Here is a 13,109-nt window from a genome sequence, read left to right on the forward strand (position 1 = left end):
ATTCATTCATTGATAGGATGTTTCTTAGTGTATCACGGTGGCAGCTTTTATACTTAAAGTGCTGTAGTAGCTGCCTGATAACTTTGTAAAATCTTCTCCGTCATGGCTGCTGTGCATCGACATTGTCGTTGTGCGAGCTGGACTGGTTATTCTGAGGCGCTGGCTGCTTGTGGATCAGCACTTCTCTGTCCACAGCTCCTTTTTTTTCGTCAGATGCAATTGTTTCACATTACAACAGATCAACGAAGGCAATCTCTCCATCTTTGAAACTCTGCCTGCCCCACATTAAGGAGGATAATTAGCCAGATTTCTGTCCCGATCTGGCCCTTCCGATAAATCCTAGGTGTGCTCCGTTTTTTTAGGCTGATTTGAGCAGATTATTTGGCCAAATGATCCTGTAGTGTGTGGTATTACATACATTTTGTTTTTAGCTTGTTTACTGCGTATGATGCATTTACAGTGCTGCAGGAGGGAACTGTATATACAGAGAAGTTATTGTCAAACAGTCAATAGGAGCTCTCTCTCATCCGCCCAGTATTTAGTCGAAGCCTCCCGAGACGCATAGTAGTTATATTTACTCTCTCAAATGACCCTATGTTGATAGGGTATCTATTTTAGTTATGCAAGGAATTGGTGTCTGTCTGGTAAGCGCACAACTGTCCAGTGGGTATATTCAAACTTGGCAGGCGACTCACTGAGGGCACCAGTGTTTGCCGTGTCGAGTTTCACGTTGTTTGGATAAGAAATGCAAGAGGTGGCGACACAAAACACATCACATATTGAATGGGTACCTGCACTAGTTGTGAAGCAACAAGTCACTGTGTGGATGCAACAATGACTCCTTTTCTCTCGTCAGCAAATCCCTGATGTATCACCGACCGGTCGCTACACCACGCTGGTCCCTCTCATCTTCATCCTCACCGTAGCCGGGATCAAAGAGATCATAGAGGACTATGTGAGTAGAGAGCAGCGGCAGCAGCAGCATCTGCAAACGTGGTTTTGAAGTTTATTAGAGCTTTCAGCTCACTTACAAACAGCTTTGTAGAACACAGAGAGAGAGAGAGAGAGACATGTAAGGGTGTCATTCTTTAATGCTGATGCGTATCCTGTTTGTGTCTTTACAGAAAAGACACAAAGCAGACAACACAGTCAATAAGAAGAAGACAACAGGTAAGGGTGTATATTCTATGTGTGTGTGTGCGTGTGTGTGTGCGTGTGTTTATGAGTGCGCATTAACTGTCTGCACTTTTCCATGAGTGTGCTTGTATCTATTTGCGAGGGGTTTTGTTTTCCTTTCATGGCCGAGAAGAATGGGCTCTTTCCTGTCGCTCGCTGCAGCGCAGACCACGCAGCCCCCGACAGAAGTTCAGCTCAATTAGCTGCCATGAATACTGTATGAGAGCCACTCTATAGGTTGACTGATGGCTGTGTTGTCCTTGTCTCTCTCAGTGCTGCGGAACAGATCCTGGCAGACAGTCATCTGGAAACAGGTATCACTAACGACACACACACACACACACACATCTCATCACATCACATCACATCACATCACTCATCATCCGTCTCTCATTACCTGGTGATCTGGAAAAAATACTTTATATTTCCACAAGAAGCAGAGGAAGTGAATATGTAAATTGTATATTTATATTGTAACATAAAATGATATATTACTCGGTAACGTACCGTGGGGTTTCAGTAAAAAAAAAGAAAAGAAGAAACACGCACAAACACCGACTATATTCACGAGACAGTTGATCTGCAACCATAGAGTAACTAGCACACCACTGCGCATCTATAGGCTACTGCATCATTACCACCACATCTTCCGTTATGTCACTCAGCAACCGCAATTTCACAAGCCACTATATGACACAAAAACAAGCTTCCACATAAGCGAAGGCGTCAGCTACGCAGGGAACACGTCCCAGGCACTATTTATGATCAACAGTTTTGTCCTCACCACTTCTAAAAAATGTTATCAATTTATCATTAACACTCCAACTACCGTAAATGATGTACCTCTTCGGTGTAGGTCTTCCTCTTGAAATAATTTCCTTCTTTTCTCCAAACGATCGCTGTGAAAAGTGCACACGAAGGAGATCAGAAACATGACATCGGTGGTGTTAATGCAGTGGTCATAGCTTACTTCAAAACCCGCCAAAGGTTCAAACGTGGTTGATGACAACAGCGGGGGCTAGCGCAAGACACATCGCTGGGCCTGGGGCGTTCTGTCACTATGCATCAAATTTTGATTGGCAGACGACACACGTCAGTCAAAGTTATAACCACATAGGAAATGGCAGCTTCAACGAAAGGCCAGCAATGATACTAGAGCAGGTCCACGGAGCTATGATGCGTTTAATGACATATTGAAAATCCAGCTCAGCTTCACAAAAAATAACCATATTCTTTCTGGAAATATAATCATAACATTGAAAAATAATTGAATTCAGACACGTTCAGACACACATTAATTTGATTATTAAAATAATAATAATAAAAAAATATGCTTTTTTGATATTGTCAGGGCCAGCAGAGAAGGCCCTGCTGGCCCTGACAGCCCACTACTGATATTACTCCGTATCGGTTTGTTAAATCTCAAATGCCTGGACAAACATATAGCATTTAAAGGTCCAGTGTGTAAAATTTAGCTGAAATTTGTTTCATTTGGCAGGAATTGAAGATAAAATAATAATACTTAATCACAAATAAGTGTACAATCACCTGTTTTACTGATAATCAGCTCTATGGAGGCCGCTGTTTTGGACCACCAGCTTTTTACAGTAGCCCACAGTGGACAAACACGTTTTGAGTTTTCGGTGATAACTGCAGTTCATGTAAACAACGGTCAAAAATCAGCTGGGGCTCGGGGCAAAATGCACTTGAAAGATCCAAAATTGTCCTTGACATTTGCACACACAACTCCCGCCCTTTCTGCTGCGACACAATCCCAGGACATTGTACGCTGGGGCAACAAGGTCATGTAATATTTGAATGTTGGTCTGTTGTGCACATAACTTGATTAAAAAAAACTTCTAGAGCTTAGAATCCATATCAGTCCCCAATTATATACCTCAGAGTGTTGCAGTAGTGCAGGCTTAGGCATTACATTTCATTGTAAGTGGTAATAAAACATCTTAAATTTGATTTTGGAGATGCCTGGCAGCATCCTGAAAGAGGAAACAAGGTATTTTTCAACATTTGATAAAATTGCCCCTGAAATGAACCTGAGATATATTTCACAGGGTGTCCAAGCTGTAAACGGTGCAAATTTTAGCTCCCATTACGTGGGTGACGACAGGGAGTACGCCCTGTTCTCTTTCCAGGGTCAGTGCAGATTAAGGAGATGGTGTTAAATCGTCTCCCTGAAAGTGTCCATTCTTTCATTCATTGCTACAATTTTTTTTATTCCTTAATCCTTCTCACTGTGATTTTGGAGAATATTTTTTTTTCCAACTAAATGTGTCCAAAAACAACTTGATACACAACTTGTTGCACACTCAGTTTGTCGAAAAGCCACTAGGAAACTTTACACATCGCTGTAGTGAATGTTGCACTAGACTGTGTCCAGACCTGTGTGTTTGTCCTGATGATAACATTTCTCACATGCTGATGTTATCTTGTTATTTAGTTTCTCTGCAACTTGTGTTTTTGGGGGTTGCCTCTGTCTTTCGCTGCAAATAAAGTGGTTTCAACTCTGTCCTGCTCCACTCATTGTCAGGTTATCTTATGTCTCTAGCTCTCTGTTTGCTGGTCATTAATTAACCTGCCTGTTGTTGTTGTTGTGTCTCCCCCCTTCTTCCTCCCCCCCCTTATTCTCCCCCTTACCCTTGTTTATGGTGCATCATTTCCACAAGGTGGCAGTAGGAGACATAGTGAAGGTGACCAATGGCCAGCACCTTCCAGCTGACATGGTGATCTTGTCCTCCAGGTCAGACTACGACTACTCGCGTGTTTTTATGGATGTTTAGTAACGTGTGTCCAACGTTATCATTTGTTTTGTGTTAGACTACGCTTTACATACATTCACAGGTCAAAGATTTGAATTAAAATTGAATGAATGATGTAAAGGAAGCTCTTTTTTATGTGCCAGTTGTACTAAAACGGTCATTTTATTGATTGATTTCCTGCCTCCTTTGCATACAGTGAGCCGCAGGCCATGTGTTACATTGAGACCTCAAACCTGGATGGGGAAACCAACCTAAAGATCAGACAGGTATGAAGTTACTGTAAACTTTAGTATTTGTTCACCTCTGTAACAAGGAGCTGGTTTAAGTTGTGTGCGTTTAGAAAAATCCATACAAAATGAGTAAATTAGTCAGAGAATAGTGACCTAAAAATTTCAGGAGTCTATCAAATGGAACCTGATTACATTATAGTCCTCACATTCACAAGTGGGTCGAGATCTGATTGTATTATCGTGTGTTCTCATCAGTGTGTTGTCATTCTTGTTCTGTCTATTGATTTTATCAACTTGTGCCCTTCAATGAACGTGCCTTGATTTGACTTGTTGGCATTTTTAAGGGGTGCAGCTCACTTTGTCTGTCGAATCTGTTCATTTTCTTGATTAATCTATCAGTTGTTTGGACTATAAAATGTTGAAAAGTATTGATCGGGGATTCACCAAACCTCAAAATCAGCAAAGTGAAAAATAAGAGAACTTGAATGAATCATTGCAGCTCTAGTATTTATTTATTTATCAATGTATTTATTGTACGTACAGGGGCTTACGCTCACGGCCAGCTTTCAGGCCCTGGAGGATTTGGTGGCGCTGACTGGTCGTTTGGAGTGTGAAGGCCCAAACCGACACCTGTATGACTTCACTGGCACACTGCGGCTAGAGAACCAAAAGTGAGTCCCCTCATATCTTTATCAGATATTGACTGGCAAAAAGCATTTGAACCTGCCAAAGTCATAAAGTACTTTTTGTTTCTTTTTGTTAATGTACAGCAATAAATACACGTGGCTGAGACAGCAAGATAAAACTTCTAAAGAGTGCAGGCCTTTCCCAAAAAAAAACCCCTGCATCATTTATGATGCTTTGTCCTCATTTCTGTTTATTTTCTCCTCAGTCCGGCTCCACTGGGTCCAGATCAGGTGCTGCTGCGTGGCGCCCAACTCAGGAACACTCAGTGGGTTGTGGGAATTGTTGTCTACACTGGTCATGACTCCAAGCTGATGCAGGTAAGTTCATTTTAGATATATCATCGTCAGAATATTTCAAGAACCTCAGGACTGGTTTAACTTTAATACTTTTACTTTTAATCTGCAGTTCCGGTTGGCCAACACACAAAACTACCAATGTTCAAAATGAGTTTCATGTTTTTATTTATGTCTGGGTGTAAGTTTAAGACTCTTTTCCTCTCTAAAACTTCTGTCTTTCTCACCCAGAACTCCACCAAGGCACCACTGAAGCGCTCTAATGTGGAGCGGGTGACAAACATACAGATCCTGGTCCTGTTTGGTATCCTGCTGGTCATGGCTCTGGTCAGTTCTATTGGCGCTGCCATCTGGAACAGGGAGCACACTGACGACGCCTGCTGGTACCTGTCCCGGACTGGTGAGGAACACTTCCAACAAATCTCACTTCACAGTTGATTCATTCTGAAATGAAGTGTCAGTAAATGAGGGATAATTGTGGGTTTTTTTTTTGGTTTTTTTTTTACAGGCGACATCTCCTTAAACTTTGCCTATAACCTGCTTACGTTCATCATCTTGTACAACAACCTGATCCCTATCAGCCTGCTTGTCACTCTGGAGGTGGTCAAGTTCATACAGGCCCTCTTCATCAACTGGGTATATGAATCTATCTATTGCCACTCTCACATATAGTGTAAATAATGGGTCAAACATTCATGATAACTTATGTTTTTTTACTTTCCCTCAGGACGTTGAGATGTACTACGCGGAGACAGACACGCCGGCCATGGCTCGAACATCCAATCTCAATGAGGAACTGGGCCAGGTCAGTTATTATTAATACAGGTCACTTCATACAGGTCTAGGGTCGCGGAGGGTGCTGGTGCCAATCCCAGCTGACATTTATGGTCAATTTAGAGTGTCCAATCTACCTAATCCTACCTAAATCTGCATGTTTTTGGGAACCAGGAGAATCTTCATGACCTGTCGTTTCTTTTTCTTTTTCTCCAGGTGAAATATCTCTTTTCCGACAAGACGGGAACTCTGACCTGCAACGTCATGCACTTCAAGAAGTGCACCATTGCAGGAATAACATATGGGTCAGTCATCTCTCTCTCTCTCTCTCTAAATTACCTTAAATTATCTAAATTACATGCTTGCCTCTTTGCTCTTTGTGTGACATGAACCACCCACTAAAAGAAAATGAGGGTAGCATACCGCTAAATGTCCTTTTATTCTTTAATTGTTAAATAGACTAACTTGGAGTTAAAGGTGATTTAATCCAGTTGATTAAATGGTAACTCTTTACATTACAGTTCAGTAACAGTATGGAAATGGGGATGTTATTTTTATGGTGGTAGCGTTTTTATTTCTCATGAAATATCCAACTAATAGGTTATGAGAGTGGCTATAGACTCTCATCGTTGTAATACTTTCACATGGAAATGCATGGGAATAAATATTGGTTATAAAAATGTTTTTTTTAACTATAAATTTTTCTAATACAACATTGTGTGGTTATTGCCAAGCTATTACCTGGATATTGTTTGGAAAAAAAATGTTCTTACCACAATATTCCGTCCTCGTTTCCGTGCTGTATCCATGACATTTCTGAACACCATTGTAAAGGGTTAATAGTTAAACTTGCACGCTTTGACGAACAAACTAATCAACTTGTCCATTAATTCTGAACCAATTCCTTTTGCTATGCAACCGCACTCATCACTGCAGCCACTTTCCTGAGCTTGACTGTGATCGCTCAATGGAGGACTTCAGGTACGTGTCTTCCCCCCCCCCCCCCCCGTCTTCCCCTTTTCTCATGATCTCTTCTGCACATTGGACTCGGGCATGTTTTTACGAGAATAACGCACAGCGCACGCTTTGATTAGAGCGAAAACAACGAAGCCTACAATGCCGTTTGTGTTTCGACGCGATGAGTACGTTGACGTTGATATTTTCTCTTCCACAGCAATCTGCCGTCCAACAGCAACAACTCCACAGAGTTTGACGACCCGGCGCTCATTCAGAACATTGAGAAGAACCATGTGTGTGAAGCTTATCCCCCCTCACATTCTGTCCAAAGCAAATGTTTTATAGCGTTGTTATTATTAATAACAACTCTCGTGGTCTGATTCTGTGTGTTCAGCCGACGTCGCCTCAAATCAGCGAGTTCCTGACAATGATGGCAGTTTGCCACACGGTGGTTCCCGAGAGAGAGGACGACCAGATCATCTACCAGGCTTCCTCGCCGGATGAAGGCGCTCTCGTCAAAGGGGCCAAAGGACTCGGCTTTGAGTTCACAGCGCGGACCCCCGATTCAGTCATCATCGACGCCGTGCGTGTTTTTAATCGCCCGTGTCCTCCCCCACAGAAGAAGCTACTTTGTTTGCTCTAACTGCAGGAAATAATATGTTGTTGTTGTTGTTGTTGTGCCTTTCAGAGAGGCAAAGAGATGAGATATGAGCTGCTGAACGTCCTGGAGTTTTCCAGGTAAAACCCCCACAGACATTCCGCCGACGGCCTATGAATAACACGATAAAAGAGAATCTTAAGCCCACGGTTTTCTTTTACAGTAACCGCAAACGCATGTCCGTGGTGGTCAGGACGCCCGACGGGAAGCTACGGCTGTACTGCAAAGGAGCTGTATGTATATCTCATTATCCACTCCCCCCCCCCCCCCTCTTAAAGCATTGTATATCAGTTCCCGTTGACTTGTTTTGTGCTTTTTACAGGATAATGTCATTTTTGAACGTCTGAATGAGGCGTCCCAGTACAAGGACTTAACTATTAATCACCTGGAACAGTTTGCTACTGAAGGTAAGAAGTAAAACGTTGATGTTGTTACTGAGAAATGAAATAACTCTGTTGGGGTCAGAATTAATTCAGGTTTATTTTAAAATATATAAATATGTCATACCTTACCCTGGATTTTGGCCTTTACTCTGATTGTTAACCAGACTTTTAAGTCTTGGCGTTACTTAATCTCTCCTCTGCGCAAATTTTTGATTGTTTAAATTGTATCAGACCCACTGGCTCCGGGTGTCTGTCTCCCTCTTAACTCTCAAAACATCATTCCCTCCAACTTAACACGATCTATTTCTCCCTTGCGCAACCGCACCGATTGATTTGCCTTTACTCCCGTCTGATGCGCTCAGGCCTGAGGACGCTTTGTTTTGCGTACGTGGACCTGGAGGAAGGCGCCTACCAGGAGTGGCTGAAGGAGTACACCCAGGTCAGCACCATCATCAAGGACCGCGCTCAGAAACTCGAGGAGTGTTACGAGCTACTGGAAAAGGTAAACACGCATTCCTCCAGTCTGCTGTAATGTGACTTTTCCCTGCTCTGACCTTAAGCGAGAGGTCTGGATGCAAACAAAGTGTCCGCAACGATTCATTTCAAAAGGTGAGTTACGAAAAAGGAGCGATAAAGTGTGTCAAGGCGGCTGTTTATTTTGAATTAAATGTTCTCTCTTGTAGCAAAAGGAATATCGAGTTATAGAAAAGTCAAACCAGAGAGCTGGAAGAACAAAAACCCTTCTCTCCCTCACGTGCACACTAGATATTTGCCAGCAGGTGGCAGAGTGGCTCCATTATTTCTCTCACATGAACAACCATAGTCTTACTTCAACTCGTTCTTACTCATCGCAGGACATGTTTTACAACACACACTCAATTTGAGTTTTTGTCTTTTAATATAAATACAAAAGTTGCTCTATGCCTTAAGGTCCATGAGGTAACACAGATATAATGACACATAGATTTTAAGTTCAAACTTAAAGGTGGGGAAACCGGGGATGTAGAGGAGAGAGCAGTGAGGTGAGAAAATTAAGTGAAGAGAGAGGAAGCAGCAGCAGCAGCAGGAGGAGGAGGAGGAGGAGGAGGAGGGGGGGAGAGTTCAGACTGGGAGACCACAAGGGTAATTACCTGCGCCAGCCTGCCAAAAGCCCCATAAAACTGGAATCAACAACACAGTAGTGTTAACTTGTGTGTCTGCGAGCATTTGTGTGTGTGTGTGCGCCCGAGTGTGTCTAATGAGGGTACATGTGCATGTAAATGCTGAACAAATTAAAAGCAAGGGAGAGAAATGTAATGGGTTCGGTCTTGGCACGAAGACACAGAGAGTTGGTATGGCGGGTCCAGAAGTGAGCTCCCTTACCAGCTGAACTGACCTCTCTCTTGCATCGCTGCTCTCATTTTTTAAATTGGATATGGATGATGTTGTGTGTTGTGACAGAGGCCTCGCATGCAGACTATTATTTATAGACATAGGCAGCCTAAATATGTCTTGTATGAACCTACTTTTCTCCTCCTAGTATCTATTTAAAGCTCCAGTGCATAACCTTTGACGTATATGTGTTATTATTCTGCCTTCTCTGTTTCGTCCATCCATCTTCTACAGCATTCTCCAACCTCTTTGCAGTCGTCTCATTTTATATAATATATTAATATCACAAGGTTGCTTTTGCTTTGTCTGTCTTGACATAAATCAAATCATTTCCTGTGTCCAGTGTGAGGCTGTCGTCAGGCGACGTGAGATCATGACACTGCTAAACGGAGAGAGAGAGAGAGTCATGTGGATCTTAATCTGCATTGTTTTAACTCGCTTGAATGTAACAGACATTTGTTTGTTTTGTTTTGAATCCCACCACCGACATCCTTTCTCTTCTCATCCACCTACAGAACTTGATGCTGTTGGGCGCCACCGCCATCGAAGACCGCCTTCAGGCCGGTGTGCCAGAGACTATCGCCACTCTCATGAGGGCTGACATCAAAATCTGGGTCCTCACTGGGGACAAGCAGGAGACGGCCATCAATATAGGTGAGAGGAAAGCAACGCTGTGGACAAAAAGTTTAAGTCTCTTAATGTGAATCCAGTGATGGTGTGGAAGCTGCTGCTCCTGTTGTGCAGTGGGATTTGCAGTTAATTCTGTTATAGCCAGAAGAATAGCTGGCATTATGTGTGCTGTTAAAATGCCAAACATGTCTCCAGCCTCTTGGTGAGGAAGAGGGGACATTTGATTTACACTGGCAGACATGCGGCGGATCAACCAAATAAGAGTTGAATCTTTTGTGTATATGCTGGTCACCCATGGGACTTCATCTGTAGTAAAACTTCACTTTTACACATCTGTGTGCGTGTGCATTTTCTCCAAGATTGACATCTTACGGTTGTGGTCGTAGTTTGCAAGTATTTGAAGCTAAATATTCCCCCCCGGAGGTGGACGTGATGTGGTGGTGATCTGTTACAGACCACAGGTTTTAGGACCAGGACTGATACCAAAGGTGTGGTGTGTGTTTTTATAGACATCCGGTGGCTTTTAATGCCACAAGTGTGTTTTTTTTTTTTTTTTTATGGAGAAGATGTTGATGTTGTGGAGGAAAAAAAACCACCCATAATCTTTACTTTTCCAAGCCCGAACCAAGTGCCTTTAACCTAATCACAGGTTACTCGCTGCGCCCTCATTTCCTCAAAAGCACGTTAAGTGGTGAAACATCATGTCGATACAGCAGCATGTGTGGCTGTAGTCCTTTTTTTTTTATTTAAGTCTTAAAGCGGGGACATTTGCAATATTACAGCAGCACAGATGTGGCAGATCAGCTGTGTGTGTCTGCTTTGGGTTTCAATAAAACATATCTTGTCTCTCTACCTGTCCGTCTCAGGTTACTCCTGTCGCCTGATTACACACGGCATGTCCCTCGTCATCGTCAACGAAGACTCTCTGGACGTGAGTAAACCTTCCTCCTCCTCCTCCTCCTCCTCCTCCTCGTCTGTGTGTGTGCTCTGTACAGTTTTTTTTTTCTTTTGTATGCTTATGTATTTACAGTAGCTTTGGGGACAGTTCGGGGGGGGGGGGGGTGTCTCAGGAGGGTTACCGTGGGAACCTGGGTGTGGTCCTTTCCCCTGGCAGGTTGGTAGGTGGGGCTCATTGTGTGCTCACATCTGCACGTAATTAAAGTCTCTGGTGTCCCTTTGGAGAAAGGGGATGAATGGAGAAAAGCTCTGAACTGTCACCTCTTCCCCTCCTCTTCCTCCTCCTCCTCCTCCTCCCCTGTCTCTTTCACATGCTGTGTGTGTATATATGCACTCATACGTACACAGTACCTGCCGTTCTCCCATCCTTGGCCCAGGCTAATGTATGTCTGGGTTACTGTCACGTGTATTTAAGTCCCAGTCATAGACGGAGCTCGGAGACTATTCTGTGTCTCCAGATTCGATTATTCTGCCTCATGATGTGTTCTTTACAGTCAGGTTTTGATGTGTGACTTCACCTAAATGGCGTGACTGCTGTCATGTGTCCCGACGCTTCACACGCAGCCTCGCACAGTATGTGCTCGCCACTCGGAGCACACACACAAACACACAAACACACAATCATAGTGTTTTCACTTTTACAGTTTGTTTTTATGTGAGACAGGGGAAGATTATGGCTCGTAAACTTTAACCATAACCACCCCGTGTTTGTGCGCTTGTGTATATTTGTTTATGGGTTTGCGTGTTATTTGGCCCATAGTGTGTGTGTGTGTGTGTGTGTGTGTGTTAAACCCCTCGATGTTTACATTCATAATTTCCTTATTTAGCGTGTAAGTCCCTGTGCAGATGGTGGGTGTTTTTATGAGTGCAAAACATGATGATTTTAATGGTTTAACTTTGCACCAGTGATCATTGTTCAGTTTTATACAATGCCAGCTGCTAGTAAAAGAAAATTGTTGTGAAATTTTACCCCTTTTTACTTGCATCAAAGTGGCATCTCGAAGCTCCCAGACTTCCTGGTCCAAAGCCAGACGAGGGCACTTAGAGTCAGACAGGGTGAGCGGGTAATGAGCTACAGAGAATTGCCTCAATAGAGAGCACAAGTGGTTGAAAGCTGATACAGTTTGCACTGTAAGTGGATCATTTTTTAATACAGTTTGGGAGATTTTATTAGCATAGTTGGGTCACATGTTGTACAGCTGAAGTAAATAACTGGTTTCTGGACAAGACGATGAGGGTTTGGAGGAAATATTTGGTTCTAACAGCTGATGACATTTATTTTCTTCGGTCATCCCCCGTCATTGTTTATTGTTTGTATACGCTTGACATTCCTGTCTGGAGATTTAACTGCAGCCATGTGTAATGTAATGTTAACACATGGACAAGCTGTTTTTTGTCATTAAGTTTGAACATTTTTGGCTCCAGAAAAAGAAAAATAATATATATTTTACAACTGAATGACTTTTAATGAGGCCGTTGCTGTTAAAAGTGAGTGTTTCACTTGTTTTGAGTCCTGGATTTCATCTTTCATCTTTCAAAGACTGGCCCCGGTCCGATATTTTGACAGCAGTCCACCCTACTGATGTGTCCTTGAGCAAGTTTTTAAGTATCCACGCGCTACATGAGGCAGCTGTTGTGTTCGGACTTTCCTGCATAGAAGGCCAAGCTCAAAAGGGGGAATTTGTGGAACAAAGCTCTCAGAAGCAGCCGGGACAGCTGGCTGACATGAAATATGTGTCAAGTGTCGGTGCATAATCTACATTTACGCGTTGGTGCCAAACACTTCTAAGTGGGTGTGAATGTAAACCATGACGCAGAATAAACCGCTGCCACAAAATCACTTAAAATCTGGTTTGCGTCTGTCGATGCTCAAAATCCAGTGATTTTGATGTCCTGCAGATCATCAGATATTTTAAAGTCCAGGTCATTGACTATAGAAAAAAAAATTGAAAAATGGATCATGGATGTCACCGGCTGTCTGGTGTCTGTTGAAGAAGATCTTAAACTAGTGATTAAGAACATTACCTGCTCTGGAAAATGACGTTATAAATGAAGTGATGTAAGCTTATTTCCCCTTACATTCATATGGAGCTCTATGATATAGATATGTGATACCCTCACAGACCTCCACAGAGTTCATATTAATAACCACACACAAACCTGGATTAACACGTGAACACACGGAGGTGAAAGAAACATTATCTGTCATGGAATGTTAT

General features: G+C 42.8%; 1 protein-coding gene across 6 annotated transcripts in view; it reads left to right on the forward strand.

Annotated features, from left to right (window-relative positions):
• atp8a2 (ATPase phospholipid transporting 8A2) overlaps positions 1-13,109 on the forward strand; it is a 55,994-nt gene that overhangs the window by 14,138 nt on the left and 28,747 nt on the right. For 5 of the 6 annotated variants that reach the window (XM_058634823.1, XM_058634830.1, XM_058634845.1 and 2 more), the window contains 20 exons: positions 857-955; positions 1,125-1,170; positions 1,450-1,490; positions 3,858-3,931; positions 4,147-4,216; positions 4,724-4,851; positions 5,073-5,184; positions 5,392-5,560; positions 5,669-5,796; positions 5,888-5,965; positions 6,151-6,239; positions 6,871-6,915; positions 7,109-7,184; positions 7,286-7,474; positions 7,580-7,629; positions 7,713-7,782; positions 7,872-7,956; positions 8,295-8,434; positions 9,819-9,957; positions 10,800-10,864. In XM_058634823.1, coding sequence (XP_058490806.1) covers positions 857-955; positions 1,125-1,170; positions 1,450-1,490; positions 3,858-3,931; positions 4,147-4,216; positions 4,724-4,851; positions 5,073-5,184; positions 5,392-5,560; positions 5,669-5,796; positions 5,888-5,965; positions 6,151-6,239; positions 6,871-6,915; positions 7,109-7,184; positions 7,286-7,474; positions 7,580-7,629; positions 7,713-7,782; positions 7,872-7,956; positions 8,295-8,434; positions 9,819-9,957; positions 10,800-10,864 — 1,893 coding nt within the window. The remainder of the gene's footprint in view (positions 1-856; positions 956-1,124; positions 1,171-1,449; positions 1,491-3,857; positions 3,932-4,146; positions 4,217-4,723; positions 4,852-5,072; positions 5,185-5,391; positions 5,561-5,668; positions 5,797-5,887; positions 5,966-6,150; positions 6,240-6,870; positions 6,916-7,108; positions 7,185-7,285; positions 7,475-7,579; positions 7,630-7,712; positions 7,783-7,871; positions 7,957-8,294; positions 8,435-9,818; positions 9,958-10,799; positions 10,865-13,109) is intronic. The other variant, XM_058634838.1, reaches the window with a different exon arrangement.

Source organism: Solea solea, chromosome 1 (assembly GCF_958295425.1).
Source record: "Solea solea chromosome 1, fSolSol10.1, whole genome shotgun sequence".
Classification (NCBI taxonomy): Eukaryota; Metazoa; Chordata; class Actinopteri; order Pleuronectiformes; family Soleidae; genus Solea; species Solea solea.